At 39.9% G+C, this 14464-nt stretch overlaps 1 protein-coding gene across 2 annotated transcripts in view; it reads right to left on the minus strand.

Moving 5' to 3' along the window:
- Nucleotides 1-2787: 2787 nt before the first annotated feature.
- LOC117520872 (complexin-2) overlaps nt 2788-14464 on the minus strand; it is a 142629-nt gene continuing 130952 nt past the window's right edge. For both annotated transcript variants that reach the window (XM_034182203.1, XM_034182204.1), the window contains exons 3-4: nt 12911-13086; nt 2788-3435 (exon numbers count right to left, since the gene is read on the minus strand). In XM_034182203.1, coding sequence (XP_034038094.1) covers nt 3241-3435; nt 12911-13086 — 371 coding nt within the window. In that variant the 3' untranslated portion in view covers nt 2788-3240. The remainder of the gene's footprint in view (nt 3436-12910; nt 13087-14464) is intronic.

A 14464-nucleotide genomic window follows, 5' to 3' on the forward strand; every position in this document is an offset into this window, starting at 1 on the left:
ACATTACTCTACAATACTGTGCTTATTGATGTGTTTTGAAGACAATAAAAGCTTAAATTCCCTAATTGATGCCATAACTGTGCCCAAAATCTCCAGTACTGGTTCATATTTTTGCTAGCATGATGCTAACTTTATAAAACAGTGACATGGCTGCAAAAACCTGTTATAGGACACTTTACCAAGACAAATCTTCTACATGTGACTCACAAGACATGTAATAGGTCTTTTAAAGTTACTTCTCAGTTTATATTACAAATGTTACATGGTAATCAAGACGTCCTACAATTTGCTAACACTGAATCTTGAAATCTTCGCATACATGAGATACTGCATTTATTTTTTTCAACCATTTAAGCAGTAAATAAGTTTTAAAAATATTGAAAAGCTTAAAAAAGTGACCTCTCATCTCTTATTTTCAACCTTAAAGATCAACAACACTGACTTAATAGTGAATTTTTAGGGGTGCAGTTTTATGCTTAAAAAGTGCCACTTCAAAGCTGCAAAATTATGACTTATTTGAGGGCTACAAATCTTCCAATAATTGATTATTTATTTATTTAATTATTTGTATTTTTGCACAGGTCCACTGGAATGTCTGAAAGATCTGGAATGTTTTAACAACATGGCAGGATGAGGCATAAACAGCAAATGGAAAATAAGTAGAAACATGGACACATTTAGTTTATCCTCACTTGACAAACTGTAAATTTGTGCCACTTCGAGTATTTTACATGCAAGACACAATGGATTTTAAAGAGCAGGTGAACATTTTCTGTTGTACTTTCACATTCATGTAACGCAGTGTGTGCAAGCCTCACAGGAGTACAGGATTCTTATTTTTTTAATCCATTTTTTTTCTCATATCTTTAATCAGCACATTCTGTAAGCCTGTTTCCCCCCAAATTATAAAAACAGTACCCATCAGTTTTGTATTCCCCTCAGTCATACATATTTGAGATAGTGATGTCATACACACAAGATGCTCTTTTTCAGGAGTTGCATTATAATTATGTAATGCTGACTCATAACCATGAAGTTTTATGTCATATTTAAGGGAACGTTTATTATAATTTTGATATGTTAACTAATTTTCAGGAGGTCAAGAATACGCTATATAATAATTATAAATTGTTCAGTCATATTTTATAAAAAGTATATCATAATAATAATACTATAAGTATGACATACTAACTCATTTTCTTGTTTGTCATAATAATGACACATAACTTAGAATTAGTACATGCTATGTAATATTTAAGTGATCTATTGTGAAGTGCTAGGTCATAGTTATGAGTTGCTATGCCGTATTTCTTGAGAAGTATTAGCAATGAGCATAGCAATGAGCTAGCACCTCAAAATTATAATGTCATGTTTATGATAAAAATGATAAATGTCTAAGGTTCTAAGTTATATCTGAGACAATATTACACTTATGACATACTGAGTATTTATAATTTTGACATTAATGGTAATGCTTTACTTATATCGTGCATTCACAGAAATCAGTCAATAATTATAACTTGGCATCTAAAAATTATGCCTCATTATCTCATAATGTTGTTGCATCATAAAGAAAACTTTGCATCAAATAAGTGTGTCATAATTTGGAATTTGGCTCTCATAAATTGAGAAACTACCATGTAATTAACACTGAGGGGGGAATTAGTTAGAGGATAATCATTTCTTTCCAAATGGCAGGAACCAGTTTCCATTATTTCCTCTATATGTGTAATTCTAAGCAACTCTGGTATGATTTTGAACAAAAATCCTGAGTGTGTGATGAAACATTATACAACACAAAACAAATCGTCCCAGCTTCTCCCTTTTTTCTCTGAATGTTGTTAATCAAACATGTCAGACCTACAGTACAAGAGCGTCACTGTTATTATGCAGACAATGACTTGTCTTTCACATCGACAAACACATTAAGGTTAAACATATAACAATGAAGATTGTCTGTTATTGCCGATTTGGGGTTTTACTCCCATCAGTTAACCAATGTATACAGGACAACTTCATTTCAAATTATATTTATATATATATATATATATATTGCACTATTGTCACTGTCTGTACACGTAGTGTGTTTACAACATGGTTGTGTTTTGTGAATTCAAAGAAATAGGTTCTTTATTTTCCCCCACTCATCACAAAATTTGATGGAAGTGTCAACACATACAGAAACCATTTAATCTAGACGAGTTCATTTAAAATTTTACAGGTCCTATTGCAAAAGCAGAACACGGGACACCGGCCACGAGACGTAAAACCGTTTAAACGTTTAAACCACAGACATGTATAGCAAGTTCATTATAGTACGAATTTTGTCGAAGTGAGGTGCGACAAACGTTACGCATGGAGAACATTTACATTGTTCTCCACGGACGAACATTTCACACACAGAACATCACTTACTGTACACGGTGGCCCAGATGACTTTTAAAGAATGGAAAACCACTTATTGCCTCAGATATGAATGTGTATTTTGCTTCATAATAACAAATGAAATGCATCAATGCCTGTAATTCGCATCACAAAAAAAAATACTTCATGCTTAAAAACAGAAATATTAATAATAAAAAAAAAATCTCATTTCAAAAGATGAATTCCTTCACTTTCTGGTTTTACAGTTGATTTGACTTCACCAGTGCTCACACTACTTGTTCACAGTAAACCGATGAGAACTTGAGTTACAGCTAACAAGGTCAAAATCAATAAAAATGTAAATATTTATATACAATACATGTATCAAATATTATCAGTAACATAACATGAAAATTCCATTTTTGATATGACAGTAATTTCTAAAAGTTAAAAATATGGCTTATAATTTTTATCTTCTTATGTTATATTTCACTCATATATATTTCTATATTTTTTTAATTACCCGAGGCTATTTACAAACAAAATGAGCAGATGAAGGGCGATAGCTGCTTTTATTCTAATAAGACCTGGACATTTTAAACATGGCATAAAAATTGTCTTGAATAAACACACTGGATCTGTGCAGGCGATACATACTTTTGAAGCAGGAGAAACTGCTGAAAAGTATGTACTGCCGTCACAGTTCAGACGGTTTAAGCCACGGTAAAATAATGGCACATTATACAAGTCCAGGACACTTAAAATATGGATTGAGGAGGTGGAGCTTGATGGAGTATGGGCAGGACAGGGTGGACCACATTTGATAAATTTGGATGTATGATGAATGAGGTTAATCATACTTCATTCGGATTTCTGTTACTTTTTATTGAACATATCCATAAGCGGAGCCGGGATGAACTTCATGACCGTATCCACGATGCTCTCCTCTTCCTCCTCATCCCCACAGCCGGTGGGAACGGCCTTTTTTGGACGGGTGAGGCTGCCCTCAGAGGCCTGCTCCATAGCAGCTGCTGCCTCGGCTTCCTTCTCTTCCTTCTTCTTGATGCCGTACTGCACAGAAATCAGATATTACTTTTTGATGACAGGGGAGGATTTAAACAGTTTGGGCACCTATGAAGGCAGGTATGAAGGCAACCTGACAGCAGCCCCAGGGTCCATAAAACCAATGAAATCTTGTTTAAACACTGCAATGGGACTGTGTGGAAAGGGTTCCTGGGTATGCATATTTCTGAAGATCTCTCCTGGGCTAATAACCACTGCAGCAGTTATGAAGGCACAGCAATGCCTATTTTTTTTTTTTAGAATTCTTAGCAAAAACCACCAGGAGGAGAAGCTGCTGTTGTCTTATATTGTAGCTTCATTGAGAGTGTGCTGACTTGTATGCCAGCTGCTCAGCAGTGAATCAGAGGGCCCTTTAGAGAGCCGTCATCATCATACCACCCAGAAGACCTTCAGCTCCTCACTGCCCTCTCTGGAGGACTTATTCAGCTCATGCTGCCTAAGTAGAGCAGCCAACATGCTGAAAGACCTGTGTGTTTGACCTGCCGTCCTCTGCTTGATGCTTCAGGTGGTTGCATTGTATCACAGACAGACACGAGAACAGTTTGTACACCCGAATCGTACAAGAACGGAACACTACCAAACCCTGACACTGACTTTTGGGAGCTGAGTGACCATCAGTACAACAGTACTTACCTTTCCTGAACACTGCACAGATGTTTACATGTGAACTGCACCTTGTATGTACGAGGTCTGTCAGAAAAGTTCCAGGACTGGTGTCACAAAAAATTTATTTCAAATCCAAACTACAAGTTACCCCCTTCAAAGTAATCCCCCTGGAGTGTAATGCACTGTCCTATCCTTCTCCTTCTCTTTTTTCCTCTTCCCCAAGCTCAAGGGGGTCATCAAGAAGACCGTGACGACAGAGCTACGGAGAATCCCAGAAGAATCCTTCCAGGAGTGCATGCAAGCGTGGCAGAGAAAGATGGGAAAGTGCATTAGACTCCAGGGGGATTACTTTGAAGGGGATAACTTGTAGTTTGGATTTGAAATAAATTTTTTGTGACACCAGTCCTGGAACTTTACTGACATACCTCGTATTAATGACCGAATATGCTACTTGACCTAAGGAGATGACTGGATGTCTTTGGTGCTAGGTGTCTTCAAAGGATCTTTGGAACCACTGGAATGACTTTGTGTCAAATGGGCAGTGACTAAGATGAGGAGCATCACTTGCATTGTTAGAGAGCGTCATCTTTGGCATTCTGGCCATGTGGCTCGTTTCTCTGTGCATGATCCAGCACGTTGCTGCCTGAGTGCTGACAACCCCAGTATCTGGAGAAGGCCAAGGGGACACCCACGTTTCACCTGGCTGCAGCAGATAATGTAGAAGTGTAGATGGGTATTTTAGAAATGTGGGAATGGACTGGTTGTCTGCCTGGGTGGTTGCCATCCAGGAACCAAGGCAGTTCCGTGGTGTAGCACCAGCGCATGCTGCCAGGCTTGACTTGACTATGCTACTTGTACTTTCGGTTACTGCAATTCAGTAAATGTGTAATATCGCAGCAGCTAATAATACATTTTCAATTTGTATCTTACTGTTTTATAAGTTGCAGCATTAAATATATATATAGATAGATAGATATAGCTGCCGTGAAGTAAAGGTGACAGGTTTTTTTCCCGTCTGCCTGTGAATGCTGCTGATTAGGTCTCATTCTAACAGCAGGAAAAAAGAAGCTATTTGCTGCTTGATTTTGGTGCTTTTGAGTTTAGGACTGATTTTTCTTCACTTCCTGCTCTGCTGGAGAAACTTCCAGTGACATTTGAAACCTGACAACCTTTTTAAGGCTAAAAACACATGCATGGGACATCATATGAATTGTGTGCATTTGAGGTAACAATTAGTAAGCATGTAAAGAAACTAAGGTTTTTGTTTTTGCCATGGCTTCAGGCTGTTTGAAGTGCTGCTGTCTTGCATGAATTTTGGCTAAATTGATCTGCATGAGTGTCAGACTCAAATATTGTAAATTTAGGCCTGATCACTGTTAAGTGTTGCTTTTTAAACCACCTAAACCAATAAAATAAAATACTGTGCATCTGGAAAGTATTCACAGCATTTCATTGTTTCAACATTTTATGTTACAGCCTTATTCCAAAATGGAGTAAATTCTTTGCTCAACACTTTGTTGATGCACCTTTGGCAGCAATTACAGCCTCAAGTCTTCTTGAATATGATGTCACAAGATTGGCGCACCAATCTTTGGGCAGTTTTGCTCGTTCCTCTTTGTAGCACCTCTCAAGCTCCATCAGGTTGGATAGGGAGCGTCAGTGCACAGACATTTTCAGATCTCTCCAGAGATGTTCAATCAGATTCAGGTCTGGGCTGTGGCTGGGTCACTCAAGGACATTCACAGAGTTGTCCTGAAGCCACTCCTTTGATAGCTTGTGCTCTTGTACCGTGTGCTTAGAGTCATTGTCCTGCTGAAAGATGAACCGTTGCCCAAGTCTGAGGTCAAGAGCGCTCTGGAGCAGGTTTTGATCCAGGATGTCTCTGTACATTGCTGCATTGCTACATTCATCAATCCTGACTGGTCTCCCAGTTCCTGCTGCTGAAAAACATCCCCACAGCATGATGCTGCCACCACCATGCTTCACTGTAGGGATGATGACTGGTTTCCTCCAAACATGATGCCTGACATTCGCACCAACGAGTTCAATCTTTGTCTCATCAGACCAGAGAATTTTGTTTCTTATGGTCTGAGAGTCCTTTAGGTGCCTTTTGACAAACTCCAGGCAGGCTGCCATGTGTCTTTTACTAAGGAGTAGCTTCCATCTGGCCACTCTCCCATGCAGGCCTGATTGGTGGATTGCTGCAGAGATGGTTGTCTTTCAGGAAGGTTCTCCTCTCTCCACAGAGGAATGCTGGAGCTATGACACAGTGACCATCTGGTTCTTGGTCACCTCCCTGATTAAGGTCCTTCTCCCCTGATGGGCGGCCAGCTCTAGGAGGAGTCCTGGTGGATCTGAACTTCATCCTTTTACGGATAATGGAGGCCACTGTGGTCATAGGGACCTTCAAAGCAGCAGAAATGTTTCTGTACCCTTTTGTGCCTCGAGACAATCCTGTCTCAGAGGTCTACAGACAATTCCTTTGACTTCATGCTTGGTTTGCTCTCTGACTGTCAACTGTGGAACCTTATATGTAGACAGATGTGTGTCATTCCAAATCATGTCCAGTCAACTGAATTTACCTCAGGTGACTCCAAATAAGCTGTAGAAACATTTCAAGGATGATCAGTGGAAACAGGCTGCACCTGAGCTCAATTTTGATCTCAGGTGCAGCCTGAGATCACATGTACCTAGTGTTCACACGCCATCCCAGCTTCATGGCAAAGTGTGTGAACACTTATGTACATGTGATTCCTTAGTTTATTAAACTTTTTTAATAAATTAGTAAAAAAAAAAAAAAAATCATGCCATTATGCGGGGTTGTGAGTCAAATTTTGAGAGAAAAAAACTGAATTGACTCCATTTTGGAATAAAGCTGTAACATAACAAAATGTTGAAAAAGTGAAGTGCTGTGAATACTTTCCGGATGCACTGTAGGAACCACCATTCATTAATCAACATCCAAAACAGAAACTTCTTTTTATTTTCTTATGTCAGGATAAGAAATGGCCAAAACCTAATTATTAGTGAAGATGCTTCTAAACTATACTCAACAAAAAATACAAACCAGTACTTTTGTTTTTGCTCCTATTATTCATGACGTGAAAGCTCTAACATGCTTATTATTCTGTGCAAACAAAAGGCTTATTTCTCTCATCTTTTATCCATACATTTGTTAAAATCTGTGTTAGTGAGCACTTTACCTTTACCAAGTTAATCCATCCACCTGAGAGATGTGGCATATCAAATGCTGATTAAACAGCATGATTATTGAACCGATATGCCTTGGATAGGTCACAGTAAAAGGCCATCGCAAAATGTGCAGTTGATGACCTTTTTTTCAGTGAAGTAGCCAGGTGTGGCGGTTCTGGGATGAGGTGGTTACATGCCATGTGCAGTGTTGAGGCCAGTTGGACATCCTGCCAATTTCTCAGGAAGGACATCCGAGATGGCTGATGTATAATGAACATTCAGTTTGCAACAGGTCAGCGTGCCAGTTGCACCCTCCAAACATATGACATCACTGTGTTGTGTGATCAAACTTCACATTTTAGAACAACCATTTATTGTAACAGCTCCAAGTGCCACTTGTGCAATAATCATGCTGTTTAATCAGCATCTTGTTGTGCTACACCTGCAAGGTGGGTGGATTATCTTTGCAAAGATTAACTGCACATAAACATGGATTTGATCAAATCTGAGAAATACCCCTTTTTGTGCATAGAATAAGTCTGTTAATTTCCCTCAATGCATGGAAAATGGGGAAAAAAAACAAAATTATTATTTTTGAGTAATGGATAAAAAAATATTCTGCACAACAAGAAATCAAAATCCTCTATTATCAGGTGAGAGTTCTGCAGTGTTTAGTCAGTGGGACAAAATGTAATGCTTCCACACTCACACAGATGCATTTGCATGTTTGTATGTGTGTTTGATGGACTGCATAGAACTGGATTCTCTCTATTTACAATAAAAGCTTTATCTTCAGCTGGCTGTAATTTGACCTGTCAGGATATTTTATTCACTAATTACTTAGCTGAGGCATTCAGCAAGTCTTCCAGACAGTACCGACAATTAGCTTACAAAACCCTGTGTCCCAACACAGACTTGTATTAAATCAAGAGTATGTTTAGAGGGCAGCAAGCACTAAATTGTAATTTGGGTCATTAGGGTGAAAAACAGCTGGTGCATCTGTTTAAGCAAGGCCCGTGATTGCAGCTTTCTTGGCAATTTCACAATCGACCTCTTCTCATTGCTCATTAAACATATATAGACAAAAATGAAGTTAAAACTTTGACTTTAGTCAATGTGACATTGTTGCATCAATCAATCAATCAAGCCCTCAGTTACAATTCTCCTGAAAGTACAAATGACTGTTTCTTAAAGCTCTGGCAGGGAGATCGATCGATCTGTCTGTCTATCTATCTATCTAGACCGTTTTAATCTTCATCCACGATGTGACTGTTGGAACAAACAAAACAATTAAACAAATTCCCCATGAGTATGCTTCAGAAACATATTTTTGCTAAAGGTCGTGCAGAAACAAATTGCACAACTGACAGGAAAATGATCGATTCAAATCACATATTGAGCCAAAGCAGCCCGCAGTGCAGCACTCGTTTCTTTGCTAGTTTTTACTCAATGCAGTTGTCATTTTTATGCCCAGTGGCCATATCTTAGAAAACACAAGGCCACTTGTAATCAGGTGGGTATTTTTATCAGTCCTGTGAAGATCCTGGGCACTGTCAGTGCTGGTGCTTCTCTTTGGATTCTGTTGTGTGAAGCAGACACAACCCGATTGCAGTCCCGTCTAGAGGGGAGTCTGTGACTCCCCTCTAGACGGGACTGCAATCCAGGAATCCAATGATCCCACAAAAATCACAGCATTGTCTTATAAGAAGCTGAGAGAGGAATCGGAGTGTCTGGGTTCACATTTGCCCTTGGTCAAGAATGAGATTCAGACATTCGTTCACTTCCTAGACTTGGCCACCAGATGTGTATCTGTATGTGGTGAAGGAGAAATTTCACTTATTTTGGAAGTAACATTCATGTCTCTGGGTCCTTGATCTTTGAGATCAAGAGATGCCTGGAAAGTGCTTATGGAGTCATGCCAGAGGTGTTTGGTGATGCAAGACAATGAAGGTCTAAGTCTTTAAGGCCCTGGTGCTTCCTGTCACACTGTATAGCTGTGACCCTTGAATGCTAACTAGTGCCCTAAGTTGATGAGTGGATGTCTTTGGCACCATGTCTCTTTGGAGGATCCTTGGGTATCAACAGAATGACTTTGTATCAAACGAACGGTTACTTATTCAGGTCATGATAGCAACTGGAGGTGACCAAGGGAATGCCCACAGTTCACCTTGCTGCAGCAGAAAGATGGTCAGGTTCGAGAGGTGGGGTGGAACGGTTGGCTGCCTGGGTGGTTCCCATCCAGGAGCCAAGGTGGTTCCATGGTGTGGTGAATGCAATGACACACAATACCAGTGTATGCTCCCAGACTTGACTTGTTTTTATGGCCAGTGGTGCCAGTACGTATCACGTGATACCACAGCATGAAGCAGAGGAAAGTCTATGCTTCATCCTGGATTGGCAAGGCTGGTACCTATTTACAGCTGGATGGACTGGGACAGTGTAGATGAAGTGTCTTGTTCAAGGCCACAGATGGATAGTATGGGTATTTTAATTGGCCTAAACCTTGCCTCCCCTTTTTCTTGTCGTGGGCTATGAGCCGGCCTGTGGCAATACCGTTTACTACAATGCGTGCACTCACCGCAGATAAAGGTCAAAAACATCTTCCAACCATAATCACATGTAACTGATCCACATTGAGGGGAAACGGCCTGCCCATCCTGGTGGAGCTGGAGTGCAGGGTGAGGAGGCAGGCAGAGTGTGTGTGTGTGAACTCAGCTTGAATGCTGAGGTAGAGATGAGCTGTTGAGTGAAGACATCTATCTTCTTTTTTTTCTTTCTTTTACCTTTATTTAACCAGAAAAGAAGTCTAATTGAGATTAAAAATCTCTTTTACAAGCGCGTCCTGGCCAAGACAGGCAGCAAGGTTACATGTCAATTTCAACATTCAGCCACACATACAAAATAAACAATTACCAACCAGTGAACAAGTTTCACTGGTTGGTACAACCATATAATACAAGATCTACAATTGTCAACCCAGGAAAAATTGGTAAACTTAACGCAACAGATGCCCAGCTCTTTATCCCAATGAGCTCATTCCTGCCCTCTTGTTTGTTTTCTGCTGCTCGGCATGAATTTCTAACATTCAGACATGTTCAGCAGAAACAAAAGCCTTTGTTATTCAAAGTGAAGACAGTCATGCTGAGTCAGACACTCAACAATCAAATGTTTCCTAAATATGTGCTGTCACATCACTTTAACTTCCATTGCAACCGTTCCAAAAAGAAGTATTTGCTGAGACTCACTGGACGGTTCCACTGGTCCCTGAATACCAATGACTGTCTTACAAGGGCCACGCAAGAAAATATCAAAGAATGCTTTAGTTTGAGCAGCAAGATACTTTATCAACAATGGAGATTTTATTCAAAATGAACAAAAATATTTGGAAAAAAGGGGAGATGGATTCAAATCTAATCTTATTGTTGGATTTATTTTGAAAATTTAGCTTTAATACCAGTCAGTCCTAAGTGTGTATTCTTAAGTGGACCAATTATCTTAGCACTATTTAGGACAATTTCAAGGACTCCGCCCCACCCCGTCCCCCTGGCTGCCCCCAGGTTGCTCCGAGTTGCCACAGTTGATCCAGCACAGATCTGCATTGGGATTTTGGTTGGTTTTATACTGGATGCCCTTCCTGTCACAACTCCTTTTGTACAAGGAGAAACCTGCTCACTGCTCCTGGTGTTCCCTCGTGGTCTCGCAACCAAGTACTCATCAGGCCCTACTACTGAGGTGTGATGGGATCAGGTGTGCACAGAGGGACATGGCTGCATTGTCTTGAATTTTCTATATGAATATTTAACATGGGCAAACACAAATTCCCAATGTCACCCAGTGTCTATATTGCACTGTCTTGATATCAACTTTGAGTTAAAACTGTGGGTGAGTTTTGACAGACACAAACAAATAAAGCAAAGGGTTTTTTCTCAAGTTAAGCCATTTATTTCTTTGAAGTACTCTGAGACCGTGATTCATGCTTTTGTCACCTGAAGACTTGATTACCGTAATTCCCGCTACCTGGGAATCAGCCATTCTTCCCTGACCTGACTACAAATGTTCAGAATGCTGCTGCAAGGCTTCTGATGAGAATACGCAAACAAGACCACATTTCCCATGTTTTGAAGTCTTGCCAGTGCCTACCACTTCCTTTTAGAATCTATTTTAAGCTTTGTTTGTTTTTTGGAGACTCAACAGTCAGACACTCTCTTATCTTGCAAAATTTTGGGTGTCTTTTCCCAGGCATAGGTCCTCTGACCAGAAGCTTTTAGTGGTTCCAAGGTCCAGATTTAAGAGTAAAGTTGAACATTCACCTTCTCTAGCTGCTCCACTACTTGTTGTAGGTCACATTTTGGCTCAAGTTCTGTTTTGATCTGATATTATGTTATTCGGAGTGGTTCTGGTCATTTCCCTTCTGTATCATTTAGAGATGTTTATTAGTCCTGCTGTTATTGTGATGTTTTCCCTGTTAGTTTAACTTCTGTGTTTTGGTCTTCTGCATTTCCTGTTTTAATTGGTAAGTAAGTCCCTTCAGCTGCTCCCTTGTTTGCACTCGGGGTCGCCACAGCAAATCCAAGGTGGATCTGCATGTTGAATTGGCACAGGTTTTACGCCGGATGCCCTTCCTGACGCAACTCCACATTACATGGGGAAATGTGGCAGGGGTGGGATTTGAACCTGGAGCCTTCTGAACTGAAACCAAGTGCATTAACCACTTGGCCACCACCTCATGCATTATAACCATCATGTTTTGGACTGATCACCACGTTCCTGAACCGAGCGTGTTTATTTATTTATTTTTTATCATTCCTCATGCATGCCGTGTCTCTGCCATTAGCTGTCAGTTATCATTGAGAACAATAAAACCTGTTCAAGCCATCCTTTGTTGTGGTTCCCTGCACTGGGGTCGTTGCCTAGGTTCACTACTGTGGAGCAGCTTGTCCAAAATCACTGGCTATTTTAAATCCTCTTTGAAACCTTTTAATTCCTCTTTGAAACCTTGGTTCTTTAGCCTATTCTTCCACTCCACTTCAAATTCAAAATGTCATATTTTATTATTTTATTCTGTTTTTATGTTTTATTTTGAATGTGGTGTGTGGTTTTTTTGTTTGTTTGTTTTTGTCCACCCCCATTTTCTGTTTTTGGTTCAGCACTTTGCTCAACTTCAGTCATTTTGAATGCGCTAGTTAAGAATTAAGAAAAATGTATTTACAAAAAATATGTAGAATAGTGATAATAAACAATAATGTGTAGTGATTAGCACCATGCTGAGTACATTTTCAGTTCCACCAGTCATTTCATCTCATGGTGCAGTTGTGAGCACTGTCAGTATGCAACCAGAAGGTCATGGGTTTGAACACAATATATAAAGTGCAGTAAGTTCCCTCTGTGTCTATGTGGACTCTCTTTGGATATGCAGATTAGTGTGAATGTCTAACTGGATGTCTTCTGTAGGACAGATGTGTTGTCCCTATGCTGGACTCTGACCTCTGCTGCCCATTCAGCGATTGCTGGAATGATTTCTCTGCAGCCTTGACCAATATAATGTGAGTATAATAAATGGTCTCTGAGTGTCTGTTTCCAATTTTGGTTGTGTGTTTTCTCCACAAGCTGCTTCGACTGACAAAGTGAAGGACAAGTACAGTTATGACATTTGTTGCATTCTTACCTTATCCCTGATTCCCTGTCTGATGTTTTCTCTCTCTGCTTCCATTCTTGCATATTTTGCCTTCCTCTCCTCCTCCTGTTGCCTCAGTGCCTCTTGTCTTTCTTCCTCTTTTTTCTGAGCATCAGGATCTTTCTCTTCCTCCCCACCAAGCATCTTGCCCATGTCTTTGGTGGCCCCTGTTTTGGTGAGAAACAGTTGAAACAAATGATTAAACAGTTGTCCAGCAGAAACCTTTAAAGGACTGATCCCAGGATTTTGCAGTGTTAAACATTGATTGTTGATACATCATTAAGATAACAATCTGGGTTTTGATCCAAAAGCACATTACAAACACTGATTATAAACTCCAATATGAACAGAAAAAACTCACTCAATCATCTGCATCACAGTGCACAAAGAGTACATTTCCAGTCTCATTGAACAGTTTTTAACTTACCTTTATTAGCCTTACAGCCGATGGGTCTCTGTACTTTCATTCATTTCTGAATTTGTGAATGCGGTCTATCTCAAAGGCAGCTGTAGCAGCTGCATGTTATGCACATGCACGATGTGTATATACATCAGTATTCTATATTGTTTTTAATAGATTTATTGGTACAAATTTCTTTAGGACTGCTAACCAATTTCATTGTATTTAGCTGAATGACAATAAAGGTATTTTGCTTCTGATGATGGTCAGTGAACACTTTTCATACATAGCAGGTGGATCCAGCAGATATTCATCCAGTTACTACACTTTCAGTGATGCAGTATCTTTAAGTCTGTGTTTTGTCTGCTGAATTCCCACACACGTCCTCGCCAGCAAACCTCTCACTTTTCAGTGTAACCAGTCAACAACAGTGCTGCAAACACTTGACACACTTGTGTCTTAAAGGTGATGACCAGCATCACTCAGACTGACTGATTATTTTATGCCCACAACACTCAACTTGTTGCAATCTGATTTGTATTAAATTTTTAAAAGAGCAGTAATATTACCTTTGACCTTGCAAAAATGCAGCACATGCCCAGCAGCACAACCATGTGGGGAGCAGCATCCAAACACATTAAGTGGGAGTGATCTGAAACTGAAGCTTGTTTTGTTTTATTTATTTATTTTTAAGCATTCAAAACTTCACTTTTTTGTTATAGTTTTGTGTTTTGCAGCTTTGTACTTTAGTTGATGAAGGACAGAAGGCGTTTGCAGGATAAAATCCCACCAGAACAGGTTTTGGCCTCCATAAATGACACTGGATTGATTTTGGATCACTGTGTTGTTGGTCAATTTATTGCTGGTGTTGCAGCTCGGGTTCTCTATCAGATCATCAGCTCTGATTTACTGGTAATTTAGCCGATGATGCCTGAATGTCACGGTCTTCAATTTCTAATTTTGGGGAGGAGAACACTGTCTAGACTGATGAGACACACACACACACACACGTTGATGAGATTGACTTTCTCCTGGAGGAACACTGTGTTGGCTGAGTTATAAACAAGCTGGCAGCCATCTGCAGACCTGAAAGATGTTTCTACACACTTGATTTCGACAGACACGCCTGTTAGCGTGTGTTACCC

The sequence above is a fragment of the Thalassophryne amazonica genome, chromosome 11 (assembly GCF_902500255.1).
Source record: "Thalassophryne amazonica chromosome 11, fThaAma1.1, whole genome shotgun sequence".
In the NCBI taxonomy this organism is placed as follows: Eukaryota; Metazoa; Chordata; class Actinopteri; order Batrachoidiformes; family Batrachoididae; genus Thalassophryne; species Thalassophryne amazonica.